Source organism: Gasterosteus aculeatus, chromosome 9 (genome assembly GCF_964276395.1).
Source record: "Gasterosteus aculeatus chromosome 9, fGasAcu3.hap1.1, whole genome shotgun sequence".
In the NCBI taxonomy this organism is placed as follows: domain Eukaryota; kingdom Metazoa; phylum Chordata; class Actinopteri; order Perciformes; family Gasterosteidae; genus Gasterosteus; species Gasterosteus aculeatus.
This window is the reverse complement of record NC_135696.1, coordinates 22,973,248-22,985,417: the sequence shown is the minus strand read 5'-3', so window position 1 is coordinate 22,985,417 and position 12,170 is coordinate 22,973,248. Positions and strand designations below refer to the sequence as shown.

Here is a 12,170-nt window from a genome sequence, read left to right as displayed (position 1 = left end):
CCAGGTTCTATTTTGTTTTGCAGTATCTTCATATTTCTAACTTGTATAATTTTGACAGGAGATATTTTTATGGAGAGTAAAATCATTTGTGATATTTAAAATCTAAGGGCTTTTTTTATATAAAATGACAAAAGCAAGAAACTCAAATGTTTTGATTCGTTATTTTAATGTTTACTTAAAGCACAAGCACTGTCACAATTTTTATTTATTTTTTCAGGCGGTTTTTTGCAGCATGTTCATATTTTTAACTTGTATAATTTTGACTGGATATATTTTTATGGAGAGCAAGATATTTTAAGTTATTTGAAGTTTAAGTTTATTTATTGCAGAATAACATTCCTGTCTGTTTGTATTTATATTTATGTTAAAAGAAACATTTAGTTTTAGTGTGTTCAATAAATGTTTATTCTGTTCGGCCCGCGACCTGAAGTGTGTTTTGAATTTTGGCCCCCTGTGCAATTGAGTTTGACACCCCTGGATTAGAGTGACGAGGCACTTTTTACCAACACGCATTTAAAGTGAACTTGTGTGATACTTTGTCGGGCTTGTAGCCTCCAGGGGGCGCTGTCAGCTTTTGCCTCATGTGTCTTTACAGTCAGTACACATGTGACGTCCTCTGTCCAGAAACCATCACATCAGCACAGAAAAACGCCCCAAACAATGAAAACGCTTCGATGGGGAGAACAAACCTTTAGAGACACAGGGACGGACACACTGCGATGGACGTACAGAATGAACCACGTAGAAGATGTAACGTTACAATACGTTCAATTCATCCGACAGAAATGATTCAAATGAACATATTATCTCCTCATATGTGTTCATGATCATTTCCTGCTCGTCAGCGGGGGAAAAAAGACTCTTAAGTTTATTTGCCGTTATACTGTTAAAAAAAACTGTCCCGGTTTCGGCGATCGACTCCTGATGATTGAGGCGACCTGATGTCAATCGGACATTTGATCGACTTAGATGAGCCACGTGTGAGGAACAGGACCCTGACAAGATATATATTTTTATTTAGTTTATTTTTATACTTACAATCTGTAGTTTGAAGTATGAAGTGTTTGTGTCATATAAGACCTCCACCTGTGGAGGGCAGCAGAGACGCGGAGCATCACGAAGAAGAAACACCGGAAGTGAGTAAAAAGAAAGCAGCGGGAAACACGGAAGAGTCCGTGAGTGACGCGTCCGCGCGCACATCCTCGTGTACTTTGATTCTACCGGAGGCAAACTTACCGGATCCTTCTGCACCACACGGCGTTCAAACCCGCGTATTTAGTGCCGCGTTTCTCCCAAAATAAGTAATTATTGGAAGAAAACACTAATGTATTTCAACTCTCACAGTCAATGGTTAATCAATAAGTTAAATTAATGTGACCTGATTTATTGATTCAATTAAATGTTTTTTTATTGGAGTTTGGTGTGTGTGTGTGTATAACAATATTCTATGTTTCAGGGTCTGCGGTGCGCTTGTTTTGCTAACATGTCGGTGCAGACGTGGGCCCTGTCATTTCGGCAGCCGTACGCTGGCCTGGTTCTAGACGGGGTGAAGACGCTGGAGAGCCGTTGGAGGCCTGTTTTGGCCCCGCTGGAGAACCAGACCCTGGCGGTCCACATTGCCGTAAGAGACTGGGAGGCGGAGGACTGGAAGGAGGTGCTGAGCGGCCCGCTGGGAATGAACCCGATTCAGATCCAAGCGCTACTGGACTCGGGCGAGAGGTTTGGTCGCGGCGTGGTGGCAGGTAAGGATGCGAATGGGTGGTGTAGGAGTTGATCCAAAACGCTTCGTCTCATCGGTGACCTCTCTCAGGATTGGTGGACGTGGGTGGAACCTGGCTGTGCCGTCCCTCCCTGCAGCGGGATGAGCAACAACTCCTCGAGCAGTCAGCTGTTCTGGTTGGTCTGCAGGAGAAGCACCTGACTCGCCTATCCAACCCTCGTTGGCTCAAGAGGCCGCTGAAGACGCGGGGAGGTCGCGACCTGTGGTCTGTGGAGATCCCCGCTGAGCTGTTGCCATGACGATGCCAAGATGTATCCCAGGATTACCGTTCATAACGGACAGTCTGTTTGAACATTAATGCTAACGTGTCTGTAAGACATGAGGTCATGTGAAGCAGCATTAACTGCTGGTGAAACAAACTTTATTCACCCAGAAAGAAAAGAAAACCAGTTTGAACAGACTCAAACACAAATAGATCCCTCGATAAACAGGGACAGTCACCCCCCCTTTGACCGGTTGACAAATTAAACTAAATCAACCTCCATGAAACGATCTGTTCAGTCACAACCAACAAATAAGTGAAAAACTAAAACTCTCCTTTAGCGCGTGAATCAAACACGACCACGCTGACAAACTTGTTTTCATAACATCTTTCAACATTAAAATGTTAATGTTTCTTTGGTTGTTATTCTCAAATGTTGTTTTAATCACCAACGTTACTTTTTCTGCCAACTCTTTAGCAGTTAGCCCTTTTCATGGAACACAAGGGGCGTGTTAGATGGGGGGTGAGATGTAGTGCGTTGGCGGCGCTGTGATGTAACCGACCACGTGGGTGGGGTTAGAAGTGGGGCAGTAGACCCGGGTGGCGTGGCCTCCAGTCTGCAGTGCACCCCAGTGGGCAGAGGGAGGGAGGCAGGTATGGTAAGAGGAGTGATGGGTGAGGTGAGGAAGGGGGGGGGGAGCTGATGGCATGTAGGTGGTGGGGGGCGGGGCTTCGTACGGCAGGTGCAGCAGCGACTGAGGGGGGAGAGGTGTTTGATCGTGGTACAGGAGAGAAGAGGAGGAGGCGGAGCAAGGAGGGGCTGGGCTAGTTGAAGTGGAGGGGCCTTCGCCTGAGGGGGTGGGACAAAGACAAAATCACATCAGCGTACCCAGAAGTAGCAAAAAGCCTGTAGTGACGTCACTGAAGCCCAGAGGAGCTCCCAATGTTTCCATCCTCCGGAGCTCTGATGTCATGAACACAAGATTAAAACGCTCGATGTCACCCTAACAACATGATTAGCTCTTATAGTGAAGAACTCAATACGTCTACATTACAAATATTACATTATAATAAAGGGGTTAGGCGTCTTGCTCAGGGGCACCGCCAACCCTGCGGTTTCTAGTGCGCCCTCTCCCCCACGTCCAAATATCAAAGTGTGTCAGACTGACGTTTTCTACAACTGTTGATGCCACAGATCAATCAGACTGAAACCAAATCAGATAATCAATGTGTTGGCTGACAGACAAACCCACGCTGTACTGACCACCGCTGTGTCCGTCAGTCTGTCCATCCCCTGCCCTGGTGGATTCTGGGTAGTAGGAGGTGGGCTGATGGAGGCCTCGAGTCGTCTCTGGGTAGAGCGGGGGGGCGGCTAGAGAAAGGTCATAAAAACAGAATGAGAAGAACCATTCAGAAGAGCAACTCAGAAGACTACAACCAGAGCGTCACATGGACGCAGCAGCCAATCAGAGACAGAGTAGGCCTTACCATGCAGGGGCTCCTGGTTCAGGTAGGGGGTGTAGTGCTGGTAAGGGTAGGAGGCCTCTGGTGAGGTGGCAGGGTACGCCTGCTGCTGTTGCTGCCAATAGCTCTGATGGTACCACTGTGTGTGTGTGGGAGGGGGGGTATTTTCACATTGGCAATTATTCATAACTTGAAGGGGGGGGGGGGGTGTTATTATAGTCTTACCTGGACTCCTAAATTGAAGTAATACTGGAGGACTCTGCAGTCTACACACACACACACACACACACACTGAGACAAGAAGCTGCAGGAAGTGACAATGCGTTTACGTGGGTTGACCTCTGACCTCTGGGTAAATCACTGCCGTTAGGATCGTAGGAGTAAGCGGGCGGCGCTACCATGGTGCAGACGGGCTCACCCAACTCATTAACCAACCAGGGAGAAGAGGCTGGAATCCCCATGGCAACTAGGAATAGAAATAATGAATCACATTTCTTCTCTTGCATTGTGTACATGCGCGCGTGTGTGTGCGTGTGCGTACCTGAGCGTGTCTGTGTGGCTGCCGGCAGGTGGGCAGTGGCAGGTACACGTGATGGAGAAGAGGGTGAGGAGGAGGAAGACGAGGGTGAAGAGCAGATTACTAATGGTTTCACCACCTGAAAGACAGGAGACCCATTTGTTAATAAACATACGAGTTCAGGGTCTATCAAACTAAACGTTTAGGCCCCGCCTCCACTGCGTGACCGCACCGCTTCATTCCGTCTATTATCTTTTGCTGTAAGAGCTACAAACGGGTGGCGTCCCCTCGCTGAGGCAGAGCTCCATCATGTGCTCAGCACTGAGCATGAAGCAAAAATGACTTTACACAACGTAATACTTTAACTTCTTATATTGCTCACCCGGTACTCTTTGTTATTGGGTTAAGTTTGTCATAACCCGTCAATGGACTACAGATGCAAATTAGCCAAGCTATAATCTGATACAGGGCAACGTGTTTGAACTGTATATGGTTCCTCATAAACAAACAAAAGGACAAGTTTCCTCCATCGTCCCACAGGAGGCCAGAGGTTTGTTCCAGCAGGATCCAGATGTTGTCTCGTCATAAATATTGTGTGTACCTGCTGTGTGTAGCTGTAGTTCATCTCTGGTCTCGGTGGCGAATCAGTAGTTCCTCTTTCCTGTTCGTCCTTTCAAAATAAGATAATAATTTAACTGACTTTTTTTTGTTCTACTTGCCTGGGTCTCTAGACTTTGTTTTATCACTGATCATGTGAGCCAATATTACACCTTCATTTATTTCTTTGTATGCGGAGGATACTCTGCACCCACGTTCAACACGTCTCACAATACAGAACTTATTTCCATTTACCACTCAACATCTGGAAGCTATGGTTCTCAGCCAGCAGAAGATCTCATTTTAGTTTTATTTGAGACGCACTAGCCAAACATCCAGCAGGTGTGTTACCTTGTTGGAGGGCTCAGCAGCAGTGTAAACACCTGAGGTCTGGTAGTTCTGATCTGAAAGGGTTCACGTTAGAACAAACATGCATCACTTCCTGAGGACGTCTGAGAGAACCTTCTGGTGAACGTACCCACCTTGAGTGATGTAGATGTAGTCCTCGGTGTACTCTGCTGAAACAGGAATAACACCACATGGAACAATACAACTCCCTGCTGGATCAACCTGAAAGCTTTAGCTCAGTTTTTACCCTGGTCCTCTACGGTGCTGGCATCCTCCTGGTCCTCCTCGGACGAACAGATGGGGGGGCTCCCAAGTGGAGGTGCAGGCCCCGCCCCTCTCTGAACTCTGTAGGCGGAGCCGTTGGGAGGGGGCGGGGCTCCTATGGAGGGGGGGGGCACAGCGGGACCCTGGAGGAGCCACATTAAATAAAAACGATAATTCCCCAGGACGTCCTTTCTTTGGGTGAGAATGACTAGCGGTCACATGACTCATGCACTCGGGAGCACACAGCAACAACTAGCTGAGCGTGCTGAAATTAAAAAGGGTTACTGTGCCCTCACGTCTCATGCAGATCAATAAATCAACCTGGATCTTACCGCCAGCGGGGGGAAGACACCATCGCGGTCGTCCAGCTGATAGAAGGTGATGTTGGCCTCCAAGTCAGACGTCTCCTCCTCCACCTCCGCTGGGAACCCAAACTGACAGTCTTTGTTCAAGGCAGCCGCCAGCTGACGACGACTACGGCTGAACAAATGGGGGTCCCGTTGTCATGGTTACTACATGCACAACAAGCAACAACCAACGGTCTTTCTATGATGTCAGAAGGGTGATCAATACTTGATCGGTTCTTTACCGTGACCTGAAGGCATAGCTCTCGTAGTCATGGTAATACCTCCTTCCAGGGTGGTAATAGGTCAACTGAGGGCCAATCAGGTGACGGTTCAGGAAACGGGTGGAGCTTCTGAACAGAATCCAACACACAAGTTCTTTTCTGGCTCACAGGTAACAAACAGGTGTTTGTCTGTCTGTTGCAATATGCGATAAAATTAGTTGGTGCTGCGACATTCATTTTACATATAAATGAACGTCACCAACATTTAAGTTGATCGCGCTGCCTCGGTCCTTTTTCCTTATGGAGAGGGGGGCGGGGCTTAAGAGACTCAGTGAACCCAACTAAGCTAAAACAACCACCTTTAACCTGAACTACTGTCGGCTCCTCCGACTGCTCGTCCTCTTTGGGCGGGAGGAACGCCGTCTCCGGACCGCCGCACTTTCCCACTCGACACATTTTCTCGAACCCGACCGCATCAAGCCTGATGCTTCGCCCGCTCCGTGTCCCTTGCACTTATTGTATTTATATTAGGATATATATTTTCACATTCCGATCCTAATGTCTAACTATTCTGACAAATAAAACGTTCTTTGTTATTTGAAATAGCGTATTTTTATTACTTTGATATTATATTGTTATTATGTTATCAATGGCAAAAAATAGTCTGAAATTTGCAGTAATATCGCCATAAATGTAAATAGTCTCACAACAACAACAACGTGCTATCGTGACGGCCCTGGTGGCTGGTCTGCTAGAGTCCCACCTGGAGGCGCCGTAGCGAGGAGGTCTGGGTGGGGGGTGGTGGTGGGGGGGGGCGTAGGGGTCATAGGTCATGGTTCCTGGTGACAGGGGGGGTGGCGGGCGAGGGTGGCCTGCTGGCTGGAAGCGGGGGGGCAGGGCGGAGGAAGTCGGGCCTCCGTAGGAAGTCGGCGACATCAGAAGCTCCGCCCCCTTCAACCCGCTGTTGCCACGAGACTTCCTGAAGTAGCGATGGCGGTGATGTCGCTGACCACGAGAGTCGACGTCTGGCAGAAGAGACATAACAAGTGTATAGACATGGACGTGATAGAAGCGGGAAAGACATGACGAGAGGAGGGACAATGGAGCTATTAAGCAAACATCTGGAGAGGGGGGACAAAGTGGACCCCGGAGAGAACAAACCCAGGTCTCCCTTCCTGATCGGAGCAGCGACGTTCCAGGCTGGAACTGGGTTGACTGGCTTCAGGTCCGTCAGAGGAACCAGGTGTCTGAGACAGAAAAGGACATAAACAATGTCTTCGAGGGACTCGGCTGGAGTTCGCTCTATTTGGGTCACGTGTTACTTCTCTCCCAGCTCTTCAATAAAGACGGTGACGGCCGCCGCGTGCGTTCCTACTTCCTGGATGAAGGCGTTGTAGTACTTTCCCTTTGGCTCCAGACGCACCTGAGACAGACACAGCGGAGACACCAGAGGCCGTCTTACAGGAGGACAAACTGAGCCACAACCACCATGTTGACCTCTATCGAGCAGATTGTTTTTTTTTATTCAAATCCTTGAGGGAGGAGGTCTCAAAATAAAATATCTACCACCAACTTTAGGGATGAGGCATTTCTGTAGTGCACACAAGTCATCGTCACTGGTTCCCTCCAATAACAGCCAATCATTCCATGGGATTCTGGGTTATTACATAAAGATCATCTTTGAAGAGTAAAAGAAGATCGGCCTTTAGAGGAACTTTTATTTTGGTATTTTTCATTACTTTGATGTGTCCTTTTGTTCTGAAATGTCACGTATATAAACAGGTTTGCCGTGATGGAACCCGATGAGGAGTCAGGTGTCAAATCAGGCCGCTGCACCGGTGCTACTTGTGTGCAACCGGATGAGCTCCCAGCTACACTACCAGCAGCAGAAGTGGTGTTACCTGACACTTGTCTCCCAGGAAGTACTGCCTCCCCGCAAACACCATGTAGTCAGTCTTCTGCATTTCTGTCAGAAAACATTTCATTTAGATGCTTTTTATACAAAACATCTTACAATAATTCATTCAACCATAAAGGGAACAGACCAGAACAGCAAGAATCAAGTACAATTCTTCAAGAAAGTGCTAATAAAGTGCTACGTAGTCCAGGTGGACTGCTTTTAGCTTTACAGGCTTTCTGCTGCCCCGATTTAATTGCCCCCAATTGAGGCAGAACATCAAACAGGCGGTATGTTGTTCAGTGAGGGAGCAACAAGCAGATCGATCTAGAGCAGAGTGAGCAGGCAGGGACGTGAGGTTAGACCAGGTCCTGGATGTAGACCCGACCCATCCGTTTCCACCACAAGTACCAATGTCTTAAAACTGCTGCAGCGGACCGGTAACCAGCGACGGGAGCGGACCGGTAACCAGCAACTGGAGCGGACCGGTAACCAGCAACTGGAGCGGACCGGTAACCAGCAACTGGAGCGGACCGGTAACCAGCGACGGGAGCGGACCGGTAACCAGCGACGGGAGCGGACCGGTAACCAGCGACTGGAGCGGACCGGTAACCAGCGACTGGAGCGGACCGGTAACCAGCAACTGGAGCGGACCGGTAACCAGCGACGGGAGCGGACCGGTAACCAGCGACGGGAGCGGACCGGTAACCAGCGACTGGAGCGGACCGGTAACCAGCGACGGGAGCGGAGTAACAGTAGTGGAACAACCCAATGTCACGTGAGGAATCGTTGTTCTATAGAAACAGCAAGAATGCTTACAGACTCGTACCTTTACAGGTGTCCTGCCACACGTCAAACTCCAGGTTCCTGTATGCTTCTCCATCGAGAGACTTCATGACCTTGTAAGGTAGAGACAGTCTGGAAGGGGGCGGGGCTTCAGCAGGAGGCTGCCAACAGAAACAGATTCGCATTCAACCTTTCTGACAGCTCAAACTTAACGGCTGCTGTGATTTGGGAGCATTTTACATACAAACAGCTGCTCAACGAAAAAGCACCACAGAAGATGTGCTGACAGTCCAATCACGTGCGAATGCGTTGGAATATTCCTTTCTTCTTAGGAAGGGTCCTCAGAGTGAAATGACCCCGAAGTGCTAAGGAAAGGAGCTTCAATGCTTCCTTACTTAGCTCCTTTAGCATAGGAACCACTGGACCATCCTTTATGTCCTCATGACGTCATCGTAGTCTGTCCATCAGGAGACGGATCCTCCGCTGACGTTCTCACTGAGGTTTCTGTCCTTTTCTCCCATGAAGGCGATGTGAGGGTTTGGTACAGACGATGCTGCATGCGTTCAGACTGTAACGCCCTCTGAGGCTAATTTGTGTGTGACTAGTGACGCATCATTGGTCCGTTCACTGAGAATACCGATGACGTACAAACGCAGATCATGTGACTAACTGGTTTGTGTTAATAACGTTTTCCTTTGAACCTGGTTGTTTGTGTGTCTGCACGACTCACACCAACAACACATCAAGCATCGGAGACGCTTCTTTGTAGCCGCTGCAGACGGACGTCCCCAACAAGCGTCTCCGTCCATCACAACTAGCAGCTCAGTGGAAGAGGAGTCCATTCACTAAACACCGCCTTGTCCTTTCCTAACTCCTCATCAACTCTCCTAACCACCTTTCCTTGACCCCATGATACATTCCACAGGTCAAGGAAAGGTAGTTAGGGGGGAATTTTTTGGACAATTCAAACCCAACCTTAAAGTGAGGAAGGTTAGGGCCTCGTCATGGACACACACAGGTCATGTGATCAAACCCCTGATGTGGTCAAACAGGTCACCTTCTCCTCAGCGGTCACACTGTGCAGTTTATCGTCAGCAGCTCCACACGACTCCGCCTCCTCCCTGTAGAACAAACGCAACATCAAGTCCCTGCATGTCGGAGCACCATCGAAACACAGAAGAAAGGAAACCGACTCCGATAACACAGAATACGCTTTGTCTCAATCCATTGGGATTCGTCGACCGCGACTCGCCGTTCAGTTGGCTCCTTAAGCGCGGACGAGGGACGCAGCCCTTTTGAAGGCACCTCTGATCCATCTTTTGCGGCATAGCATATCCCAGCATGCAGTGCGGGCCGACGAGGATTACGTTTATTCAGGACGGAGGGGTGAGGCAACAGGAGGGAAAGAGACTCACTCGAATATCTACTAATGTAAATGTTAAAATAGATGACATCACGTTAGTTTATGAAATCGCTTGAGTTACATGACGTTGGTAACCAATTTTGTGTTTTGAGTCTTAACAACTCAGTCATGCTTTTAATGAACAGAAAATGTTCAGCCTGAAGTAGATCATGCTCTGAAGGAGAAGCATATCTTCCTAGATTAAATTAAATAGGATTAACTTCTCCATCGGTAAGTATCTAGACATTTTGCATCAAAACTGCTTCAATGTCTTGCAGGATTTACGTTTTGCTCCAAGTTGTGTTATGACACCCTTGTGTGTGCGTGCGTACCTGTGACATCGGTCCTCAGGTGTCTCATAGCCAAAATCGACATCGCTACACACAGATGGGCTGTTTCTATAGCGCCGACCGCCGACCCTGAAGGCCTCCATGGCCTGACAGAGCTCCGCCTCCTCAAACCCAAACACCTGAGTGTAGAGCAGCTCATAGAAAAGAGCTGAACACACACACACAACATTAGAAACACGTGTACACACACAGCAGGACGATCGGTTGAATGTTGTGATCCACCAATGAGGGAGGAGTACTCACACTGACAGACAGCAGCAGAGACGGGGTACGTCCTCGGGTAAACTATGTCATAGTGACCATTGATGGAGCAACACAGCGTCACCTGGGGATCAAAGTAACAATCACAACGCATATTTAACTAAAGCAATGTGACGTCACATCTAAATCATAAGATGTTTAACGAACATGTAGTTTAAATTAAGACTAAATTCACCACCTTGTCAACACAGTCTTCCTCCGAGATGACGGTGGCTGGTTTCCCCGGGTAACGGTAGATCAGGAAACAGCGTCTGCACAGAAAACAACGCGTGTGTACTACAGAGTGTACAACGTAGAGAGTGCTGATGGTCTGCAGTCCGCACCTGTACAGCTGAGACAGAGCCTTGATCTCCACCTGACCCACCGTCTCCTGAACACACACGCACGGTTACACGCCGCCACGCTGTGGACTGAAGGTCAAAGGTCACAACGACTCACCTTGGGGTCCTCCAGGCGTTCCAGATATTTCTCAAAGGATCCTTCAACAAACTGAGAGAAAACAGACATGACAGATGGTTATACTAACTGCAAGCCTGATAAACCAGTGATCTACTTAGTTACCGTCTGTTAACCGGTCAGCGTCATTCTTACCGGTTCAAAGTTGCATCTGTTGGCTCTCATGAAGTCAGCGCAGTCCTGACGGATCCTCTGATGGTAGTTCTGAGAGTAGTACAACTACACACACACACACACACACACACACAATCTGTTACACGCACACTCCGCCCGCCCGCCCGCCCCCCACACACACACACCGCCCCCCAACCACACGCTCACTCCGTCCACACACACACACTCTGTTACACGCACACTCCGCCCGCCCGCCCCCCACACACACACACACACACACACACACACACACAGTCCGCCCCCCCCCTCCAACCACACACACACGCTCACTCCGTCCACACACACGCACACACCCCCCCACACGCTCACTTCGTCCACACACACACTCCCCCCCCCCCCCACACACACACACACACACACACACAGTCCGCCCCCCCCTCCAACCACACACACACACGCTCACTCCGTCCACACACACACACACACACACACACACACACACACACCCACACGCTCACTTCGTCCACACACACACACACACACACACACACACAGTCCGCCCCCCCCTCCAACCACACACCCACACGCTCACTTCGTCCACACACACACACACACCCACACGCTCACTTCGTCCACACACACACACACACCCACACGCTCACTTCGTCCACACACACACACACACACACACACACACACACACACACACACACACACACACACACACACACACACACACACACACACACACACACACACACACACACACACACACACTCTCTCTTTGACCCCCTCCTCCGGCCTCACCTGTTCCGACACGGCTCTGAACAGGCTGGATGCGTCTCGCGCCACCATCTTCCGGTAGAGGCTCAGGCTGCTCAGGTACTCGTCCATGTTGACGAAGTACTTTTTCAGGCCTTTCTGCATCCTCAACCGGTCACAGCACTCCCGGTAGCTACGGCGAAACTCGGTAAACTCGGTCCAGTCCTCCGGTTGAGGCGGCTCAGCACGAGCCGACAGGTGAGTTTAATCGGTTCTAATGAGCACGCGACACCGCTCACAGCTGCTGCAGCGTTCAGGGACCCCCACGCGCTCCGGGATATAGAGGTTCAAACCGTGTGACGTCAGCAAGTAAAGTATGAAGATACACGTGAAGTCTGCTCA

General features: G+C 49.4%; 3 protein-coding genes across 7 annotated transcripts in view; 2 read left to right on the top strand and 1 right to left on the bottom strand.

Moving 5' to 3' along the window:
* Positions 1-1,124: 1,124 nt before the first annotated feature.
* LOC120824646 (protein EOLA1) lies at positions 1,125-2,396 on the top strand. Its single transcript, XM_040185581.2, has 3 exons — positions 1,125-1,301; positions 1,457-1,742; positions 1,811-2,396. The coding sequence occupies exons 2-3, from the start codon at positions 1,484-1,486 to the stop codon at positions 2,017-2,019; spliced, it is 468 nt and encodes a 155-aa protein (XP_040041515.2). The 5' UTR covers positions 1,125-1,301; positions 1,457-1,483; the 3' UTR covers positions 2,020-2,396.
* On the bottom strand, positions 2,120-12,079 carry alg13 (ALG13 UDP-N-acetylglucosaminyltransferase subunit). 4 transcript variants are annotated; one of them, XM_040185483.2, is made up of 25 exons: positions 11,814-12,079; positions 11,028-11,111; positions 10,875-10,925; positions 10,760-10,806; positions 10,615-10,687; positions 10,419-10,500; positions 10,158-10,323; positions 9,481-9,544; positions 8,467-8,584; positions 7,642-7,706; positions 7,063-7,163; positions 6,902-6,987; positions 6,504-6,765; positions 5,762-5,869; positions 5,505-5,652; positions 5,156-5,315; positions 5,043-5,078; positions 4,912-4,964; positions 4,565-4,633; positions 3,988-4,102; positions 3,793-3,912; positions 3,672-3,712; positions 3,471-3,585; positions 3,247-3,354; positions 2,120-2,832 (listed from the first exon to the last, which is right to left on the bottom strand). In XM_040185483.2, exons 1-25 carry the CDS (start codon positions 11,931-11,933, stop codon positions 2,495-2,497), a joined length of 2,730 nt encoding a protein of 909 aa, XP_040041417.2. In that variant the 5' UTR covers positions 11,934-12,079; the 3' UTR covers positions 2,120-2,494. The 4 variants fall into 4 exon arrangements, with proteins under 4 accessions (XP_040041417.2, XP_040041418.2, XP_040041419.2 ...); XM_040185484.2 differs by having other exon boundaries at positions 5,043-5,075; positions 11,814-12,076; XM_040185485.2 differs by lacking the exon at positions 4,565-4,633 and having other exon boundaries at positions 11,814-12,044.
* Positions 11,886-12,170, top strand: part of aars2 (alanyl-tRNA synthetase 2, mitochondrial (putative)) — an 18,972-nt gene continuing 18,687 nt past the window's right edge. For both annotated transcript variants that reach the window (XM_040185461.2, XM_040185460.2), the window contains exon 1: positions 11,886-12,026. The gene's annotated coding sequence lies outside the window, so the exon portion shown is untranslated. The remainder of the gene's footprint in view (positions 12,027-12,170) is intronic.

What these genes read in the sequence shown, in the direction of transcription:
- LOC120824646 (XM_040185581.2), top strand. Translation starts at nt 1,484, where the DNA reads ATGTCGGTGCAGACGTGGGCCCTGTCATTTCGGCAGCCGTACGCTGGC. An exon ending in TGGTCGCGGCGTGGTGGCAG is followed by an intron (nt 1,743 to 1,810) that starts GTAAGGATGCGA and finishes GACCTCTCTCAG; the next exon opens with GATTGGTGGACGTGGGTGGA.
- alg13 (XM_040185483.2), bottom strand. Translation starts at nt 11,933, where the DNA reads ATGCAGAAAGGCCTGAAAAAGTACTTCGTCAACATGGACGAGTACCTG. An exon ending in GTGTGACCGCTGAGGAGAAG is followed by an intron (nt 8,585 to 9,480) that starts GTGACCTGTTTG and finishes TTCTGTTGGCAG; the next exon opens with CCTCCTGCTGAAGCCCCGCC. An exon ending in GACTGACGGACACAGCGGTG is followed by an intron (nt 2,833 to 3,246) that starts GTCAGTACAGCG and finishes CCACCCCCTCAG; the next exon opens with GCGAAGGCCCCTCCACTTCA.